The sequence below is a fragment of the Perognathus longimembris genome, chromosome 11 (genome assembly GCF_023159225.1).
Source record: "Perognathus longimembris pacificus isolate PPM17 chromosome 11, ASM2315922v1, whole genome shotgun sequence".
NCBI classification, from domain to species: domain Eukaryota; kingdom Metazoa; phylum Chordata; class Mammalia; order Rodentia; family Heteromyidae; genus Perognathus; species Perognathus longimembris.
Window position 1 is genome coordinate 53,285,779 of NC_063171.1, and position 21,610 is coordinate 53,307,388.

The 21,610-nt window shown below is 38.5% G+C and overlaps 1 protein-coding gene and 1 long non-coding RNA gene across 3 annotated transcripts in view; one reads left to right on the forward strand and one right to left on the reverse strand.

Moving 5' to 3' along the window:
* Window positions 1–21,137, forward strand: part of Lpgat1 (lysophosphatidylglycerol acyltransferase 1) — a 68,630-nt gene extending 47,493 nt beyond the window's left edge. The window contains exons 7-9 of one of the 2 annotated variants that reach the window (XM_048356822.1): window positions 4,484–4,610; window positions 18,385–18,491; window positions 20,905–21,137. In XM_048356822.1, the coding sequence (XP_048212779.1) occupies window positions 4,484–4,610; window positions 18,385–18,491; window positions 20,905–21,056 (386 nt within the window). In that variant the 3' untranslated portion in view covers window positions 21,057–21,137. Of the gene's footprint in view, window positions 1–4,483; window positions 4,611–8,161; window positions 8,368–18,384; window positions 18,492–20,904 lie in introns of those variants that run through there. The other variant, XM_048356823.1, reaches the window with a different exon arrangement.
* On the reverse strand, window positions 14,851–16,469 carry LOC125359216. Its single transcript, XR_007212516.1, has 2 exons — window positions 16,127–16,469; window positions 14,851–15,906 (listed from the first exon to the last, which is right to left on the reverse strand). It is a non-coding gene; the product is annotated as an uncharacterized LOC125359216 (long non-coding RNA).
* Window positions 21,138–21,610: the final 473 nt, after the last annotated feature.

Sequence of the window (21,610 nt, forward strand, 5' to 3'; positions counted from 1 at the left end):
TGGGTTGTTTCCTTATTTTGGCTATTGTGAATTGTGCCGCAGTAAACATGGAAGTACAAATGTCTTTTTGATACCTTGCGACCTGCTGTTCAGGATAGATGCCTAGGAGTGGTATGGCTGGGTCATAGGGTAGGTCTATATTGCGTGCTGTGATTCTTGACACCTGAACCTCCAGAATAGGCAGAATTATATGAGTAAGCCAGGAAGTAGCACCTAGTTGAATTTCCCATTTTTAAAAGTAATTCCCGGGGGCTGGGGATATGGCCTAGTGGCAAGAGAGCTTGCCTCGTATACATGAGGCCCTGGGTTCAATTCCCCAGCACCACATATACAGAAAACGGCCAGAAGTGGCGCTGTGGCTCAAGTGGCAGAGTGCTAGCCTTGAGCAAAAGGAAGCCAGGGACAGTGCGCAGGCCCTGAGTCCCAGGCCCAGGACTGGCCAAAAAAAAAAAAAAGTAATTCCTTTTATGGCAAAGAATATGTAGGCAGTCATCAAAAGACAAAATTATCAGGACTGGGAATATAGCCTATGCTTGCCTTGCATTCATGAAGCCCTGGGTTTGATTCCTCAACACCCCATATATAGAACAAGCCAGAAGTGGTGCTTTGGCTCAAGTGGGAGAGTGCTAGCCTTGAGCAAAAAGAAGCCAAGGACAGTGCTCAGGCCCTGAGTTCAAGTCCCAGAACATGCATTTAAAAAAATTGTCTTGTGAAGGTTTGTGTTTGTATCAACTGCATGTGTCTTTTGAGTAAGCTGAAAGCCACTACCACTATAGAAATTTAGGAAAAAGTTATAAATTAAAAAGCTGAATGATATTTACCAGGCCTTTCCCCCCAATAGCATTTTGATATTTTAATATTCTTTTAATAAAATAAAGATTGAAATATTGACTCTTGGAAATACATTTTTAAATGGTGATTAAAAAGAGGATATAGAAATAATGCCCATTAGATTGCACTGAGTTTTTCTGTTCATTTGTTGTTGTTTTTCAAGGAACTGCTTGGCAGTCAACTATCATTTATCATCCATTACAAAGACAAATTGAAAGAGTCTTTTAATAGAAAAGGAAAGTTCAGAATAGCTTCACTGATGGAGAGATGCTGGCAGTTGCCAAGCCAAAGCTGAAGGCAAAGGTCTTTCAAACAGAATTAGTTCCACTAAGGCAGACTGTCTAAAGAGTGCATTGGTCACTATTTTGACCTTGTTCTAGATCTCAAAGGAAGGGGCAAATGTCATACCAATTGCTTAGGAGTAAAGAAAGATGGTTTTCCTTCTTTCTTTCTTTTTTTTTTTCTTTTCTTTTTCTTTTTTTTTGCCAGTCCTGGGCCTTGGACTCAGGGCCTGAGCACTGTCCCTGGCTTCTTTTTGCTCAAGGCTAGCACTCTGCCACTTGAGCCACAGCACCATTCTGGCCATTTTCCATATATGTGGTACTGGGGAATTGAACCCAGGGCTTCATATATACGAGGCAGGCTCTCTTGCCACTAGGCCATATTCCCAGCCCACTCCTTATTTCTTTTTTAAAATTGTTATTGTCAAGGTGATATACAGAGGGATTACTGTTATATATGTAAGGTAATGAGTACATTTCTTGTCAAACTTGTTACCTCCTTATTTTTTCTCCCACTTCTCTCCTCCCCCAATCTCCCCCCTTCTCCCCGAGTTGTACAGTTAGTTTAGTTGTACAATTAGTTTGTAAGTATTGTTTCGCCCTTTTACCCTTTGTCTTACCATTTTGACGTTCCCCTTCCCTTCCCTGATTCAGACAAACATATACAATAACCAGGGCACCAAAATCAAATACTGTGACAAACAGGGGCTAAACCATAAGGAAGATAAACAAGAGAGAAAGATGATTTTCTCTTGGAAAGAAACAATTTCTCTTTATAACTGAAGCAAAGTACTTTATTGCTTTTATACTACTTTAATTTTTTTTTAATTGTAGCTGTTTAGAAAAGGTCATCATTATTTCTAAAAACTAGTTTGACCTGTGTTAGACTAATTTCTTATGTTTTGGTATTGTTTTCCTTTATGTTCATATTTGGCTAGTGTTTTTTTTTTATTTGTTTGTTTGTTTTGCCAGTTTGGGGGATTTAACTCAGGGCTTTTGGGTGCTGTCCCTGAGCTTCTTTTGCTCAAGGATAGCACTCTACCACTTGAGACACAACGCCACTTCTAGCTTTTTCTGAGGAGTTTATTGGAGATAAGAGTATCGCATACTTTGCAGGCTGAGCTAGTGTTTTATCCCCTGTAAATACAAACCATGATTTTCTATTTTAATACGTGATACACGTAAATCACAGTTAAATCCTATCTGATTAACTTGAAAAGCATTAGTATTTTTTGTGTTTTTAGTGTATGATTCAGCACATATTAAACTGAACTCTGAAGGAAGACTTCCCCCTTATTTTATTATGAAAGTTTCAACATAAAATTCAAAGAATTTACAGTGACTATGAGCTGCTCAATTAGATTCTATTAAAAATTATTATATTTGCTTTATCATATCTCTCTCTACCCTTCTCTCCATCCATCTTGTTGGTTGTTTTTTTTTAATATATCTCAGAGATAATCAGTATGCTTCACCCAGAATATATAACTGGTAGCTTGTTAAAATATTGACATAGAATCTGTTCCTTTAATGGTAGAGGTTGGGTTTTCTTTGTTTTTGTTATTTGTTTGCTTTTGAGACAGAGTGTTGCTCTGTCTTCCAGGCTAACCTTGAACTCACAATCTTCCCACAAAGTGCTGCGATTACAGTTATGTGCCCCCCACCCCCACCCCCAACTTACTTTAAAGTGAGTTTAGGTTTTTGTAAACTTCTTTTAAAGGTTATTTTTCATCTTTCTGAATGTTGTTCTAAAACCTTTTTTTTTTTTTTTTAAAGCAAAACTAGTCCTAGGGTTAGGGCTTGGGCACTGTCCCTGAGCTTCTTTTTGGCTCAACGCTAGCACTCTACCACTTAAGCTATAACACCACTTCCAGCTTTTAGTTTATGTGGCACTGAGGAATCAAACCCAGGGCTTCATACATGCTAGGCAAGCACTCTACCGTTAAGCCACATTACCAGCCTTGTTCTGAAATCTTTAAAGAACTTATGGCCAGATTTTAATGTATGGAAGCAAAACAGTGTTTCATTGAATCTTGATGTGCATTTAGATTTAGGCTTGAAAACTAGAGAGTTGGGGTTTTTTGTTTGTTTTTTGTCGATTGTGGAGCTTGAACTCAGAGTCTAGGCGCTGTCCCTGAGCCTCTTTGTGCTCAAGGCTTGTGGCTCTACTACTTGACCTGTAGCACCACTTCCGTGGAGACTGTTGTATTGTTGTTGTTCTTTTTGTTATTGTTGTAGATTTCTTTGGTACTTCAAACAGAACAGACTATTACACTTTTAAGTCACAAAGCAGAGGACTAAATAGAACTTCCTCAACCCCTCTTACACTTTACCTATTATTACTTTTGAAGGGCAGGAAGGCTAAAACTGGAGGATTTTCTTTTTTTCTGCTTTGTTTTAAACAAGAGCAGCAACTGATTAAAAGGTCTAAAAATGCTCAATTCTGGGGTTGGGAATATGGCCTAGTGGCAAGAGTGCTTGTCTCCCGTACATGAATGAAGCCCTGGCTTCAATTCCCCAGCACCACATATACAGAAAATGGCCAGAAGTGGCGCTGTGGCTCAAGTGGTAGAGTGCTAGCCTTGAGCAAAAAGAAGCCAGGGACAGTGCTCAGGCCCTGAGTCCAAGGCCCAGGACTGGCCAAAAAAAAAAAAAGCTCAATTCTATTGCCATTTCACCTAAGTATTGCAACTGTTATTTGTATTGTATTATATTTCATTTAGGGAATTCTGTTTTTTCATTTTTGTGATGTGATGCTTTAACTTCTAATCTTTTTCTTCATAGTCATTTTTATAGGAATGATAAGATATAGTAATATAGTAATATTATAAATATGAGTACTAGTCTACCATTATATGAAATACTCTCATGGTACATATATAGGAAATAATAGTGGTCTATTATTTGTTTGGCAGTTCATTTTATAATGAGAAATTTTAATTAATTAGTTTAAAATTTTATGTTAGTACTGGGACTTGAACTGGTGCTCTAGCTTGATTTTTTTCACTCAGGGCTGGCAATCTACCACTTGAGCCACTCCACCACTTCTGGCCTTTGCTCGTTAATTGAAGATAAGAATCTCATGAACTTTTCTGCCCAGGCTGGCTTCAAATCTCAATACTTGGATCTTGGGCTCCTGAGTAACTAGGATTATAGGCATGAACTGCCAGCATCTGGCCAGAAATATTTAATTTAAATTTTACAGTTTTAAATTTAATCTTAAGTGCATTATAGAACCAAAATTCTGCTTTTTAAAGCAAAAGTTATATTGATAAACTTTATGCTGCTAAAATAATATATGCTGTATTGTTTGCCACAGATAGTATATAGTCTAATCCAACCTTAAATCATTTTTTAAAATTTGTTCTCAGAAAGCAAATCAAAAGGCCTCCAGTGGATAATAGATACAACCATAGCTTATCCCAAAGCTGAGCCTATAGATATTCAAACCTGGATCCTTGGGTACAGGAAACCAACAGTCACACATGTACATTACAGGTAAGAATTTTCACTAGTACTCAGTATGTATCCAGCCATACTACCTCAGGACAGTGTGAATATTTTAATTATTTTGGTGGTTCTGGAGTTTTAACTTGGGGCCTTGCGCTTGCTGGCTTGGATCAGATCTCATGGTTCGTGGCTGCAGGAATAAAAATTACTCTTATGCTGAATCTTTAATATGAAACATTTGTTTGCAGTAGTTTTCACTGAATAATACAGATATCTAAAAATGATGTTCTGCAGACACTATGATTATTAACTTAAAGGGAAAGTGTCAGAAATAAAAATATACTCACTTGGGTTACCTAGATATATGTGTATAGACATGAAATTTGTTTTGAAATCACTAATCCACATAAAATTTCTGAGTGAAAGCTAGGAATGGGGCTTAGTGGTAGAGTGCTCGCATAGCATGCATGAAGCCCTGGGTTCGATGCCTTAGTACCACATAAACAGAAAAGGCCTGAACTTGCCCTGTGGCTCAAGTGGTAGATTGCTTACCTTGAGCAGAAGAAGTTCATGGACAGTACATGGCCTGAGTTCAAGCCCCAGGACTGGAAAAAAAAAAAATCTGAGTGAGTAAACTGATAACTTAGATATAAATTACACTAATACAGGTTTTAATACTTTGCTGTGGCTATTCTATGTGCATAAATAAAGGCAAAAATATTTATTGAGTAGTCTTGCTAGCCTCTTGGGATTTTTTTTTAAATGTACATTTTTGGAGGGAATTTTGTAAATTTCTCGAAGTGTTCCTATTAAAGCTTGACATGGATCAGGCTTGTACAGGCCGTTTAGCTTTCATTTCCTTGTCAGATACCTCAACACAGTAACTAACTTAAAATGTGAGGAGTTAGTCCCAAGGAAAACAGTAGCCATAAAGGACACTCAAGACAAGAGGAAAATTGATTACATACCCATTGATAGCTAATACTAGTTTGTTTTCATATGTTGAATATGTTGAATCAGCATTCTGTAAGTATGGCGTTGGAAGAATATTTATATATGAATATAAGTACACAGCTGGAAAGATTTAGAACTTAAATTTTGTAACTTAAAAGTAAATGTTAGGAGATTTTGCAAGCTGAAGTTCAAATTTACCTCTGTCATGCTAGCTGTGTGAAGGCGGGAGAGTCTCAATCTCCTCATCTGTAAAAAGGGTCATAAATATAGGTTGCTGAGAGAAGCATATGAGTTCATATAAGAAAATAAAGGTCTTTCTGAACTATAAAAAATTTTTAAAAAGTAAAAAGTAAATGTTAAGGGCTGGGAATATGGCCTAGTGGTAGAGTGCTTGCCTTGTATACATGAAGCCCTGGGTTTGATTCCTAGGCACCACATAAACAGAAAAAGCCAGAAGTGGGGCTGTGGCTCAAGAGGTAGAGTGCTAGCCTTGAGCAAAAAGAAGCCAGGGACAGCGTTCAGGCCCTGAGTCCAAGCCCCAGGACACACTCTCTCTCTCTGTCTCTCTCTCTCTCTCTCTCTCTCTCTCTCTCTCTCACACACACACACACACACACACACACACACACACACACACACGCACGCACGCACGCAGTTTGAAGCCAACCCAGGTAGGAAAGTCCATAAGATTTATTTCCAATTAATTACCCCAAATTCAGAAGTAGAGCTATAGCTCAAATGGTAAAGAGCCAGCCTTGAGCAGAAAAGCTAAGGAACAAACAGCACCCAGGCCCCGAGTTCAAGTGTAAGTACTGACACCAAAAAAAGAAAAAGAAGTAAATACTATAGTTTGGACTTTTAATGTATGATAGATGGCTGTAAGATTACAGTTGATTCTACCATTTGACTTACATTGCCAAATTAGGAAGTCCATGCATAAAGTAAGAGTAGAATATAATTCTTTTTTTCTTTTTTCTTTTTGGTGGTACACTCAGGGCCTCATGCTTGCTAGGAAGATACTCTATCACCTGAGCCACATCCTCAGCCTTTTTGCTTTTGTTATTCCTTGAATAGATCTTGCTTTTTACTTGGGCTAGCCTAGACTGCATTCTTCCTTATTTATACTTCTCACATAGCTGAGATCACAGATGTACACCACCACTCCTAGATCTTTATTGGTTAAGATGGAGGTCTCACAGATTTTTTTTTTCTCTGAACTGATTTTTGAACCATAATCTTCTCAATCTCAGCCTCTGGCGTAGCTATGAGTACAGGCATGAGCCACCACACCCAGCTCTAGCAGTGTCATTCTTCAGGCTGCTTTGACTCTTATTCCATGAATGTTGTGTATCTTTCTTAAATTATTGAGCACTTACTATATACAAGGTGATATGCTAGGCCCTGGAAGAATTGATTTAGGAATAGTTTTATTTCATATATATGAACCATACCTAGCCTTAGGTACTTAAGTTATTATCAGTAAAGTTCAATGTTAATGTCCAAGCTAGGGTTACATGGGTTACATGGTTGTTGGATATGTATAGCATACTGGTAGATTGCACTTACATTGGATATACGTGATATTCCTAGCAAACTGTACCCTGAAGAACTGAAATGAAGAGAACATTCTAGTATATAGGCAATCAGTTATAGTTAACCCTACTTTCCTTTTTGTTGAGTGTGTATATATCCTGTCCTGGGGCTTGAACTCGGGGCCTGGGCGCTTTTCCTGAGCTTCTTTGCTCAAGGCTAGTGTTCTACGACTAGATCCACAGCGCCACTTCTGACTTTTGGTATTTAGTTGGAGATAAGAGTTTCATGGGACTTTCTTGCCCAGGCTGGCAGGAACTAGATGGAATTTACTTGTAGATATCAGAGAAAATAAAAGATAAAGGATCTTAAAAACTGAAGAATTGAGCCATTTTTAGAAAAAATTACTTTAACAGGAGTAAGATTCTTAAATTCATTTGAAACAGAGGTTCTTTACCATTGGGCTCATTAATGGATCTCAGAATTTTTTCGCTGAATTTATAGGCAAACTGTTGTGTATAATTAGTATTCTTTACAGAGGTTCATAGTATTCACTGTATTCTCAAAATTATGTATGACCTAAAAATAAAGAATTTAGGGGCTGGGGATATGGCCTAGTGGCAAGAGTGCTTGCCTCATATACATGCGGCCCTAGGTTCGATTCCCCAGCACCACATATACAGAAAATGGCCAGAAATGGCGCTGTGGCTCAAGTGGCAGAGTGCTAGCCTTGAGCAAAAAGAAGCCAGGGACAGTGCTCAGGCCCTGAGTCCAAGCCCCAGGACTGGCCAAAAAATAAAAAAATAAAATAAAGAATTTATATCTCAGAGAACAAAACTACATTGCTGATAGAGAATGAGGACTGATACAGAATAATGCTTCCAATGATTAAAAAGAAGCTTCATGGAAGTATGTTTCTTTATAGAAATGTTATTGCTAGGCATAAAAATTTCAATAAAGAAAGCTATATTGTATTGGTTTTGTAGAGATTAAATTAAGATATGGAATAATGCGTCAAAGAATTCATTAAAGTGCACGTTATACCCAGTTATTTATGTATGCATACCCTAGGACTCATGGGACAGGTGAGGAAATACACTTTCCTTTTCTTTCAGGAATTTGTAAGACATTGTGACTGAGGCAAGAGGATTGAGTTGAAGGCCAGGAGTTCAAGGTCAGCCTGATATGGTAGTGAGACCCTATATCAAAAAACTAAAAAACAGGAGGGAAAGAGGGAGGAATAAAGCTTGTTTTCTCTCTCTCTCTCTCTCTCTCTCTCTCTCTTTGCCATTACTGGGGCTTAAATTCAGGGCCTGAGCACTGTCCTTGGCTTCCTTTTGCTCAAGGCTAGCACTCTACCTCTTGAGCCACAGCCTCACTTCTGGCTTTTTCTGTTTATGTGATCCCTAGGTATCAAACCCAGGGCTTCATGCATGCTAGGCAAGCACTCTACCACTACTCTACATTCCCAGCCCCTAAAGCTTGTATTAAAAGCTTGTATTAAAAGCTTGTATTATGGCTTAACTACGGAAAGCATTTGAGAAGAAAGAACTTTCCTTTTCCCTCTCCCTTTGATTTTAGTTAAACTGGAAGACAGTTTATTCCTATGAAATAAGTAGTAGACACAGTACACTGCTATTAAGTAACCAGAAAACTAAGCATGATTAGATTTTAATTGTAGGTAAGAATGTTCACAGGAGTAAAAGGAGCAATAATCCCTCTCCTTAATATAAATGTCTGCTTCACTCCAAATTGGGTCAGTAAGTTGGAGAAGATGATGCTTATTTTTAAAAATTTGAGAAAAAAATGCAGTCTGAAGTCTAGTGGCATAGATAGAGTACCAAAAGTAGAGGCATTATTGTCTTTTCTGATTTGATGGAGCAGGTATTCAATTAGGGACTTGAGGCAAGAACTTGATTTTCAACTTGGGGGTAGAAGACCCCCAAGAGAAGAAATATCTAATTATGTGTTAAGTCAGATATGCTCACTGCCTAGATAAAGTATACATGTATTAACATTTTGGCGTATCTTCCCCAAGGTTTTTTTTGGGGGGGTGGGGGTAGGAAGTCCTGAGCCTTCGACTCAGGGCCTGAGCACTGTCCCTGGCTTCTTTTTGCTCAAGGCTAGCACTCTGCCACTTGAGCCACAGTGCCGCTCTGGCCATTTTCTATATATGCGGTGCTAGGGAATCGAACCCAGGGCTTCATGTATACGAGGCAAGCACTCTTGCCACTAGGCCGTATTCCCAGCACCCCAAGATTTTCTTTGATTGATTATAACAAGTCTACAAATGAAGCCTCATGTCCCCAACCTTACCCCTTAAGAAACTTGAGGTCAAGGATGTGTCCTCTTTTATTGCCCAGACCCAATTGGATTATTTTGAAGCAAGACTTGAACATTATTTAACTTGTCATTGTATATAATATAAAATATTAGAACATAAAATATCTTCATATATGGAGAGGGGAAAACTCAAAACTATAAATAATTTAGTTACTCCAAGTGAATCTATAATTTTAATGTAATTTTAGTCACAGTTGAAGATAGTTTTTCAGCAAACTTGACAAAACAGTAATAAAATTCATTCAGGAGAATAAAGATAAATGAAAAGCTAAAATAGTGTGTATGTGTGTGTGTGTGTGTGTTTTGTTGGTCCTGGAGCTTGACCTCAGGGCCTGGGTGCTTCACTGAGCTTTTTTGTTCAAGGCTTGTGCTCTACCACTTAAGCCACACTTCCACTTCCAGATTTTTTGGAGCTTCATTGCTTTCACTATATAATCCTTTGGGTTTTAAACTCCAATACGTATCTTGGATCTCACCATTTCTTTTCATCCTGTTCCTAGCTCCCACCACTTGAACCTGTTACAAGAAGACTGTAAGATGTCCTACTGGCTCACTAGTTTTAACTTTGTTCCTCTAGCATCTGTTTCCAGCATAGTATCCAGAATAATCCTCTTGCAATCTAAGTCAGATTGTGTCAGTGTTAGGCTGAGAATCTTGCCATGGCTTCCCCATGTAAACTTGGGAGTCTTGCAGTGGTGTGGAAGGCCCTTTCTCTTCCCTCTGACCTCAAGCCCAACTACTTCTACTTACCTCCCTTTGGCTTTGCTGGCTTTCTTGCTGTTACTGAACATGTTCCTACCTCAGAGACTTGGTGCTGGCTGTCTCCTCTTTCACAAAGAGCCTTCATTTAGAAATCTGCAGGACGGATCGCCTGATTCCCTGCAAATCTTTTCTCAAATGTCATTGTTTCATCCTCTTTTAAATTGTTCTTGTCTCCTAAGCCCAGTGTGATCTTGTATTTTTTAGATTTGAGGGTTATATAAGTGATATTCAAATTATATCCCATATAGATAAGGTACTTTCACTTCTTAAATGCCAAATTCAAGTAATGAAAACTGCAGCGTATACCATCATTAATAAATTAAGGTGTATATTCTTCACATATTAACATCATAAAAACTAGGAAAAATTCTAAAATCAAAGTTGGAAAGCTTGTTTATAATTTAATTGGATAGTCCACAGGAAGCACTTCAAACAAACCAAAAGAGTTTTAAAGGTAGTTTTCCTCCACCCCATCCCTGTCTCTCTGCAGCCGAAAGACAGGAAGATATTTAGTGTTGGCTATGGGTGACTCTGGGTAGAGGCTCCTACTTCTTACTATACTATTGAGGGTTTTTTTGTTTTTACAATATGAATTTATTGTTTCCAATTTTAAAAAATTAATTGGGGAAAAAGAATTCTCCACTCAATTTAGAATCAGGACTTAATTATTGCAACCAAAGTGTTTTCATCTCATAGTTATAAATATTTTATGAATTTACATTTTAAATGCATAACATTTAATAGATACTAAATAGGTTGGGTTTTTTTTTGGCCATTCCTGGTGCTTGGACTCAGGGCCTGAGCACTGTCCCTGGCTTCTTTTTGCTCAAGGCTAGCACTCTGCCACTTGAGCCACAGCGCCACTTCTGGCCATTTTCTGTATATGTGGTGCTGGGGAATCAAACCCAGGGCCTCATGTATATGAGGCAGGCACTCTTGCCACTAGGCCATATCCCCAACCCCAAATAGGTTTTTTTTTAATCAAAGATATTGAACTAGCTTAAAGTATGTTCTTGTGTTTTCTCTGTAAAACTGAGCTTTGGGGGATTAAAATTTATATAACTTTTTGATGTGAAATTAGAATAGAGTAAAATCAATAATGATAAAAATCAGTTTTTTAACATGGGAATCATGGTTTTGGTCTGCATCTCCCATTAGCTATGAGTAACTCTTAAAGTGTTGCCTACTCAAGTGGTACATTGAAATGTGCTTAGAAGTTGAGAGTATTCAGCAAGCTCCAGAGTACCTGTCTGCAAATGAGATAATCTTTGAGCATTCTTGAGCTACAAGTGGCATTTCCTCTCTAGTAGAAGAAAACTCTTACATCCACAGTTTTGATTGTAAGCAGTGCCATTCTTTGTATTCTCAAGTGGCATTCTAATGTGATGTAGCATAGTCTGTTGCAATGAGCAGGGTTCCAGGGCAAGGTGCTCAGTTATTCCTGACTATGAAGCAAACAGGAGCCTAGGTGCTATATGCCACTTTCCTTTTGAATAGCAAACTTCGTCACTCAATAGTATTTCCCAGTATTATTATAGGTTTGTTACCTGTAGAGTCTAGAAATATCTGTCTTGGTTTATTTCTTGTATTAAAGTACATAAAAGTTAACATCTGATTTTCTGAATTCTGTTTTCAGATAACAAAGTGGTTTCTAGAGCATTTCTAATGGTTCCAGTGGGGAGCTATATAGCTAGTCTGGTTTAGTATGTTGAAGATTAGGCCTAAGCAGCTTACCTTAGGATAATGGCTCAGGGTAAGACTTTGGGAAAATGAATGCTGAGAGATATTCTGAAACATTATATTTGATGGTATCTGTACTTGGTCATAAGTTTTTTGTTGTTGTTGTTTTGTTTTGGTATTGCACAGCTATTCTTGTCTTACTCTGGTAGTGTCTGTTCACTAAGCCCATGGTATCAATGGCTGTCTATAGATGGTACCTGATAAAGTTTTTTGTTTTTTTTTAAGTTTTTATTATAAAACTGATATACAGAGAGGTTACAGTCCTGATAAAGTTTTATGCCAGCAGGTTATTGTTAATTTAGGGTGTGTGTGTGTGTGTGTGTGTGTGTGTGTGTGTGTGTGTGTGAGATAGTGGGGTTTGAACTCATAGCTTTGTGCTTATTTGGCAAGCACACTACCATCTGAGCCACTTTTAGCACTGTCAATGAAATTCGGTTCAGCAAAGGTGAGTTCCCATTAAAGACCAGGTCCTGGCTTTTACATTGGGTATGCAAAGAAGAGTATAACACAGTTGACTAGAGAAAACAAATACTTAAGAAAATATAGAACCCATAAAATTATAAGCATAATCATAGACATAGTTAAAAAGGACCAGGTGAGCACAGAGAAGGAAGTTGTTTTTTTCAGAGCATAACTTTTTAAAATTTTGCTATTATAAAAGTGATATACAGAGTGACTACAGTTAATGGCAGGTAAAGAGGAGAAGGAAGTTTTAATTGTCTAAGAGAGGAGGAAGGGGGATGAGAAAGAGAAGAAATGGTGGAAGACATGCAGATGCTTATCTTCCATAGCAGGAATCAGTGAGTACATTTACAGTGGGATCGTCTTGAAATAGTGACACTCACATGTTGGTAAACTAGATGGAAGCAAATAGCAAAACATACTGTTAGAAGAACGGGAGTATATTTGAGATACTATACATTTGTATGGGATGCTTTTAATTTTTGAAAATTATATGCAGTATTACTTAGTTTAAAATGTTTTGATTGTTAGTATTAACTCTTTTAAATCAAACTCAAGTGATACTTTTTCCATAACCTGTGCCATAAATGAACACAAACATTCCTTCATTTAAACTCGCATGACAGTTCTTTAAACTATACAACACTCTCCATATTTGGTGGCTTATTTCTTTCGTCGCTTTGCTCTCTTACTAACCATTTGAAATCAGGAATTGATTATCTCACCATCTCATCCATGCTTGGTTTGTAACATATAGTTGACATATTTGAATTGAGGATTTTAGGTAGGTTTGTTGGCTCACATTTTGGTATCCTGATAGCTTAAAAGTTCAAATGTTCTAACTTGAATATAGAGAGTGCCATCTAATCAGTTTTACATCTTTTTTAACTGTAATTTCATCTAGTACTTAAATCAAATTCTATGGATTCAGTTGAAATATTCTGTTAAAAGCATATTTTAGATTACTGGTAGTAAAAATTTTTGTTTCTCAAAAATGAGGAGCTGTTTTTCCATTTGGATAGCTGTTGGTATTCTAAAGGTTTATTTCTGATATGTGTAGTTTCTTTTTTTTTTTAATTTAAACCCCCTAATAACACCTCTTATTTGATTCCAAAAGAGCTGACTGATATTCACTTCATTTGATCCTTTGCTGTATTAGAGGATTATTCATTTTAATATTTTAATCCCAGGGTACACAATAATCAGAGTAATAGAAGTAGAGTGCTCTTTTTTCTTAAGTTAAAGATGATAGAAAAGTTTATTAAAGGAGCAATATGTCCTGGGCACCCATGGCTCATGCCTGTAATCTTAGCTACTCTGGAAGTTGACATCTAAGAATTTGTCCAAAGCTTGCCCTGGTAGGAAAGCCCATAGGCTCTTATCTCCAATTAACCACCACAAATCTGGAAATGGAGCTGTGGGTCAAGTGGTAGAGCTCTAGCCTTGAGCTGAAAAGGCTGAAGGACACCTCTGAGGCCCTGCATTCAAGCTTCGGTATTGGTGTGCATGTGTACTCGCACACGCACACACATACACACACAAACACAGTGTGTCGTAGATATGCCACAGGGAAGACAGCCCAAGTCAGCCATCTTGCACTATCTTATTGTCTTCCTCCTTAAAGAGCTTGGTCTTGGGTTAAACAGTGAGAATTGAAATCCTTTAAAGATGAGTTTCTGATTGGTGGATCTCCTTTCTATTTCCTGTAAGGTCTTGATGCAGAGATTTAGTGCCTAGTCCTTATTTCCTCATTCTTTTGTCCTTCTTGCTTTCTCATTCTTTGGTCCTTCTTACTCTTTCATTCTTTTGTAGCCCCTTGCCCCCATTTCTGATTTTGGTTTATCAGCTGATCCTGCTCTCTGCAAGTTCAGTGAGCCACCATTTCCTGATTGACTGCTTTAGAAGAAGATTACAGAGAATTACAGCTCAGTCTTGAACTTTAAGAAATGAGAGAATAAGCTTTGCTTTTAAATATGCCTTTGCCTTTTGCTTTTAGTAGGGTTACATGGTACCAAGTGATTGTGCAAGCACAGGCCTCAGAGTCACATTGTAGTACTTAATTACAAGGTGCTTATCTTCATGACTCAGAGTGTTTTATGTAATTAAGATGAATGTTGAGATGAAAACATAAGACAGCTATAATCTTAATGAAAATGAAGAGGACTCACAGATGGATGGATCCTCTTTGTAGCTTCAGATCCTCAGATTTCAGCCTTCTGAGAAGTCAAGATTTTAGACATGTGCCACCAGCACCCAGCTTCTTTAAGGTCTTCAATTACAGAATCCTGTCATCTGTGAATAGGGATAATTTGACTTCTTCCAAGTGTGAAGGACTTGGAGACCTCATGTGTAAAAAGAACCTGTGTTCTTTTCTTTTTTTCCTTTCTTTTCTTTTTGCCATTTCTGGGGCTTGAATGCAAGGCCTGGGCACTGTCCCTGAGCTTCTTTTGTTCAGGGCTAGTCCTCTACCACTTGAGCTCCACTTCTGGCTTTCCTGGTAGTTTAGTGGAGAAAAGAGTCTTACAGACAGACTTTCCTGCCGAGGCTGGCTTTGAACCATCATCAATCCTCCGATCTCAGCCTCCTGAGAATCTAGGATTACAGGTGTGAGCCACCAGCACTCAGCCTAAATAGAGTTTTTAAAGGTGAAAACCCACAAGGAAGAGAAGAACATTAGGGAAGCCATCGGCATCATTTCTTAGGAAGTTGGCAACAAAACTCTGAGCCTGGGGTTGAGGGCGTAGCTTAGTGGTAGAGTGCTTGCCTAGCATGCTCTAAGCCACAGGCCTTACTCAAGCCCAGGTCCCCAATGGTGAAGGGATGTCAGTGTGCTGAGTGCTGACATTCCCAGCCCTCTTATTTCTCTGGCTACAGGAAAGCTTCACTCTGAGCAGGAAGTTAAGAGATCTCTAGTGAGGAATGGATGTATTTAAGAATGCATTAAGACTAAGAAAGACCGTTGACGTGGGCCATCCAGGTGGTCCTTAGTGAGCTCACGGTCAGCCGGCTCCACGCACCCTGAGAACTTGGAATTTGCTCTTCAGCCTCACATCTGCAAATGTGAGCCAGCAACAAAGAATTGCTGGTAATTAGTAATCTAACCAGCCTATGTCTGAAAGAGACTAAAACAAACTTGGAAGAACAGAGGCAGTATGGGGAAAGCACAACTTCCCCAAATTCCAATATTAATCCTTTTCTCTACTTTTGTGACTGTTTCAGTTTTTTTTCTGTGATAGTTGTAAAAACTTCTTGTAACAGTAAGAGACTGCAACAATGAAACAAAAATAGCATGCTATAAAAATGTGATATGAAGAGCTCTTAGAAATTAAAATACAGCAAAATAAAATCAATAGAAGGTTTAGAAGTTAAATGCGAAGTCTCCCATAAAGGAGGACAAAAAGACAGCAATAGAAGAAAATGGTTTCTAACCCTGAATCCTATATCTAGCCAAATTACTTAGCAGCCAAGTACTTAGCAGCTCAAACCTATAATCTGGGGACTATGTTTGTGAGCTGTAGCAAACACCTGGTATAGTAATTTATAAAGAGTAGAACTTTTTTTTTTTTTTTTTGCCAGTCCTGGGCCTTAGACTCAGGGCCTGAGTACATCCCTGGCTTCTTTTTGCTCAAGGCTAGCACTCTGCCACTTGAGTCACAGCGCCACTTCTGGCCATTTTCTGTATATGTGGTGCTGGGGAATCGAACCCAGGGCTTCAAGTATACGAGGCAAGCGCTCTTGCCACTAGGCCATATCCCCAGCCCCAAGAGTAGAACTTTCTTTTGGCTCATAGTTCTAGAAGTTTTAGTCAAGATGAGGTGGCCCTGTTACTTTTGGACCTGTGACATCATGGCCAGAGTGTATGGTAGAGCAAAACTACTCACCTCAGGCTAAGGAGCAAGGAGAGAAGAGAAAGCTGGGGTCCCACAACCCACTTCAAGGACACACACTTCATAATTTAAGGACATCACAATTGCCCCCATCTTTTAAACGAGTCACCACCTCCTGATAGCTAGCTTCTGCCTGGGGATTGAGCCTCTAACAATCTGCATGTTTAGGGAACATTTAAGATTCAAGCTTCAGAAATATTGGAGGAAAAGTGGCAGTGTCAGACATGTAAGATTTTGTACCCTTTCTCAAAGAATTGCCGGAGGATGTGTTCCATGAAATGAGAAGGAAAGAGGAAGATTTGGGGAACATTTTAAGAATGCAGTACATCAAGATGATAGTGTTGTCACAGAATGAAAATGGCAGGCATCAAATCCACTCTGCACGACATATGAAAATACAATTGTGTTAATTATAGGTCTGCATATTTATTTATGCATTCTCACCAGCTGCTTTCATTACTACAGACAGTACTAGTAGCTATGACAGAGACCAAATTGTCTAATGCCTAGAATCTACCTAGCCTTTCAAACAGTCTGCAGATTTGTTTTAGAGAGTTGATTCTAGGCAACTGACTGAGAGCTTATGGTGGCAGTAGTTTTATGTACGCAGAAAGTGAAGCAAATGGAAAGCAATATAAATGACTAATCTAGGGAAAATAAAAACTGGACAAGAAAGAAAAAGTAGCCAGGATTTATTTATGGCTTGGCTCATCTGTGTGATTATGTCTAGATTTTGATCATACATAACAGCTAAAATTGAGCTGACTAAATTAACTATACAATTGCACTGGGAAGATGGAGGTATGCATGTGAGTAGGAAAAAGAAGCAGTTTGATTCTTATCTTCCATGTATAACAGAAGAAACTCAGTGATAAATACCAAGGTAATTGTTTAAAGGAGGTGAAAATCAATTCCCTTGGGTAGGGAGATACAGAAGGAGGAGCAGGACTGCCATTTTTCGTATACATTTTGCAGATTTTTAAAACTGTATGTTTCTAACTTTAATAAAGAAAAGATAGAGAAAACCTGCCAATAAACTGGAAGGCAAGAAAACCTCATAGTAAATAAGACTCATGCTACCTCTTTTCTTCTCACTTCATTGGTATCATTAATGATCACAATCTTATTTCCTCTTTAACTAGGACATGATCTGAGAGCTTTTGGAATAGTGTCCCAAGAGTCATCCTGGTCGGTGAAAGTTTTCTCAGCTGGACATGGTAGTCATGTCTGTAATCCCGGCACCTGGGAAGTAGAGGCAGGAGGATTGCAAGTTTCAAGCCAGCCTGGGCTAGATAGATCGTGGTGGCTCAAACCTATAATCTGAGCTACTTGGAAAGCTGAGATCTAAAGGATCAAGATTTAATTAAGGCAGCCTGTACAAAAGTTTGCAAAACTCCCATCTCAACCAATAAAAAATTGATCATGATAGTGCATGTCTGTTATCCCAGCTACACAGGAAGAATAAATAGGATCACAGTACTGGTTGACCTGAATATAAACATGAGACCTATTTTAAGAATAAAAGTTAAAAGGGCTGGGTACATAGCTCAAATGGTAGAACACCTATTCAGGTTAGCAAAAGGTCCTGAGTTCAAACCCCAGTACTGAAGAAAAAGGTATTCTATTCATGAAACATATAATTAGTAAAACAAAACCACTAGTTGGGTCGATTTAATCTGATTCTCAGACTTTCCCACCAAATATTGCCAAGATGCATTATTTGATCTAGCATTTCACTGAATGACTGAGCATGTTCTCATTTAGCTACATTTAAAACTTTATCTTTTCTATATACTGTTCATACATAAATCCACAAACACAGGAAAAATAATTACTCCTAGTAATTATTCATAGATAGAGCACAATTTAAAAGTATGTCTAAAAAAAAAGTATGTCTTCCGCACCTAACACAAAATATGCTACTGAATGTTTTTATGTGAATGTATAAATGACTGTTGTATAATCGACAACAACTTCAAAAGACCAGGGGCCTCTGAAAAGCTAAAGAAGCTAAAACCCTTATAAAAGCTCAAGGTGGTCAGTAAGTTCATTCATCTTTTTTATCATCAAAGCTAATGTCTGGTTCCGAATGATTTTCATTCTGAGTTAAGGGTAATTTTACCCTTTTCCCCCCCTCTTAATAGGATCTTTCCCATTAAAGATGTACCTCTGGAGACGGATGATCTTGCCAGTTGGCTGTATCAACGGTTTATTGAAAAAGAAGACCTCTTAACACATTTTTATGAAACAGGTACACAGTCTTCTATTTACATGCATTTGTGAAGTTACTAGAAATTTCAAATGTGTGCTTGAGGAGAAAGAACCTTTTTTTTTTCTTTCTTAAAATTCTGTCAATACCCTAAAGAAACCAGAGTTTTTAATAGTTAAAATTTTCAGTTTAGAATTTCTGTAAAAATAAGTTTATGTTAAATGTATTCATGTTCTTTATCAGCCTGTGGGCAAGGACCATGTGACAAGTGTGGTATCACACAGTGGATCTCATTCACGAGGAGGAACACCAGTCTCAAGTGATTGCAATTGTTCATACCCCATTATGTGAGGTCTTTTATGAATAGTGATAACATTCATACCTAATCACTGTACTTGATTACTAGTGGCATTTGCAGTCGTTTTAAAAAATGTTTTAAAAAATTTTTGAGGAACAATTTGTTACATGGTTTCAGAGGTTTCAGTCCATTGCTTTGGGCCAGTTGCCTATGACCAGGTAGAAAACTATTTTAGTGGATCTGGGGCATACATCTATGTACCTCATGGTGGCTGGAAAGCAAAAACAGTGAAAGGAGAGGCCAAGGTCCCAATATCCATTCAAGGGTGTGCCCTGTCCCTCTAGTCAACTTGATTGTTTCTGTACATCCCATCTCCTAAAGGTTGCATCACCTTCCGGTAGTGCCACAGATTGGCTTCTGTTGGTTTTAGGGGAATATTTCAGAGCCAAACCATGAGTTCTTCTGCTTGTACCTAAAAGCTCATGTCCATCTCATAATCAGCATGTAGTCCATCTTTTTAAGTCCCCAAAGTCTCAGAGTTTCAACATTGCTCAAAAATCCAAATGAAATCTTTTTTTTTTTGAGCCTCAAAATGAACTCTTAGCTGTGAGCCCAGTTGCAAAATCTCAGTCTGTGGTCTCTGAAGATCATGGGGAAGACACAGGTGGAGAGAAGCTGCTTACCTCATGGTAACAAAACAGTTTCTTTACATGAAGGGATAGTTTATTTCATAAATTTTCATGGATACAGGCTTTTCTCCTTGGGAGGGAAATCATGTCCAGCTGAAGCTCACTTCTGTCTTCTCAATAGTTCATGAGAACTACAATGAGAACAACCTGAGGGGAGGAGGAAATGGGGAAGAAGAAAGGAAAGAAATAGCATTGGTCGAATGCCAGAGACTTCAAAATACTTTGAGGAATTGCTGGTTTTTCCAGCACCTAAATGGGATGAAAAAGAAACAAAGGTATCGTGTATCTCAGGATAGCCACAGGTTACAGATTGGACTGAGAAGGCATGAGATGATGAGAGGTTGAAATGATGAGAGACCAATATAGTCCTTCTCCTTTTTAGTCCTCAGTCACTTGCCTGTGATATTTGGCCTAAGTTATAGCAAGAATAATGGAAGCCTCTTTTGTTGTTGTTGTTATTGTTGTTGTGGCTTGAAATCAGGGCCTGGCCCATGTCCCTGAGCTCTCTTGCTCCAGACTAGCACTCTACTACTTTGAGCCACAACGCCATTTCCAGTTTTCTGGTGGTTAATTGGAGCTAAGAGTCTCACAGACTTTCCTGCCTGGGCTGGCTTTGAACTGCGTTCCTCAGATCTCAGCCTCTGAGTAGCTAGGATTATGGGCCCCAGGCCCACCTTGGAAGCCTCTTTTTAAAAAAGCTATTTTCATAATAGACCTTGAAATCTTAAAGTGCACTCTAAATTGCTTGCAAGAAGCAAATCCCCTTATGAATCAGCTTACCCTGGGGGATTATTAGCAAGGAGAGACTGAATGCTGAACAGTGTTAAAGATGACCTTCAGTAAGTTTGCTCTGAAGTGATCTAGTTTGTCTTTCAGAAGAGAATTTAAAGATGTCTAATTACTTTGTATTTCCTTTTTTATTATTAAGATATAGTTCATAAACCATATTACCTCTTGAAAATGTCAGTATTATAAAATACTTTTTGAGACCAAAAATATCGAACTTGTAAATAAAGGAGTTAGTATAACTTTTGTGCTTTCAGAAATGGTTTGATGTCAGTTTTACAGGTTTGTGGGACTCTGTAGGCATCCAGTGGACATAAGACAGGCAACCAGAGCCCCGGCTCTCCTGCAGATTCTATTCCATTGGCAGACAGGTGGTAAACAGAGAGGCAGAAGCAGAGACAAGAGACTGGTACAGATTGGGGAGAGTGCCAGGAAGGAACTAAAGCTGGAGGGGAGAATGACAGGGGTCAGAAGTGGGCATTTTTCTGGTGTGGGACGGATGCCAGTGACCCAGCCATTTACCGAGAACGAGAATAAGAAAGGCAAGGGCCAGGGGTACACAGCTTAGAAGAAATCTCTCAAAAGCAATGAAAAATCACACCATTGTAATTAAAAAAATCTTCAACTTTTATTCCAGGATACCTGCCACCACAATAAAACAGATTTCTATCATATCTTTTAGGAGCCTTTCCACCTCTCAAGGGCCATAAAGAAGCTGTTTCCAAGGAGATGACTCTCAGCAACATGTGGATATTTCTCATACAGTCTTTTGCATTCTTGTCTGGCTATATGTGGTACAACATCATTCAGTATTTTTACCATTGCCTATTTTAGAAATTGACTTGAACTTGTCAAGGTCACCATAGGAGTTCAGACTTTCATAAGTGTGCATTATTTTACATGTGCAAATCAAAATACTATCAAGAAGCAGAGGAAATTCAATGGATGGATTAATGTTTATCCCCCTTTGGGATATTTTAAAACTCCACTCAAATGAAGATCGGTAATATAATGACCTGCTAATAATATATTTTAAAACTTTCCATGTTTTAAAGAGATACACTCTACCATATATTTAAGGAAACATCCTATTTGAAAAAGAAGAAATCATAACATCATCCTAGAAGACATCTGAAAGAAACCCTATTGCCACCAGATCCACTTGGTCATGTAGTTCGGGCTGAGAAATTGTGCTCACCCCTCCTAGCTAGTAATCTCCATCAGAGCAGTGCTCCATGCCGCCCTCACTTCCCTCATCCACACTGCGGTTCCAGTAGTCTGAGAAGAGCAGCTGGGCACCCCCTGGAGATTGGTGTCCTGGCCCTTTGGAGTAATAGACTCCAGTGCTCAACATAGGACGAAACCCAGTGTTGGCCTTCTTGAGGGTG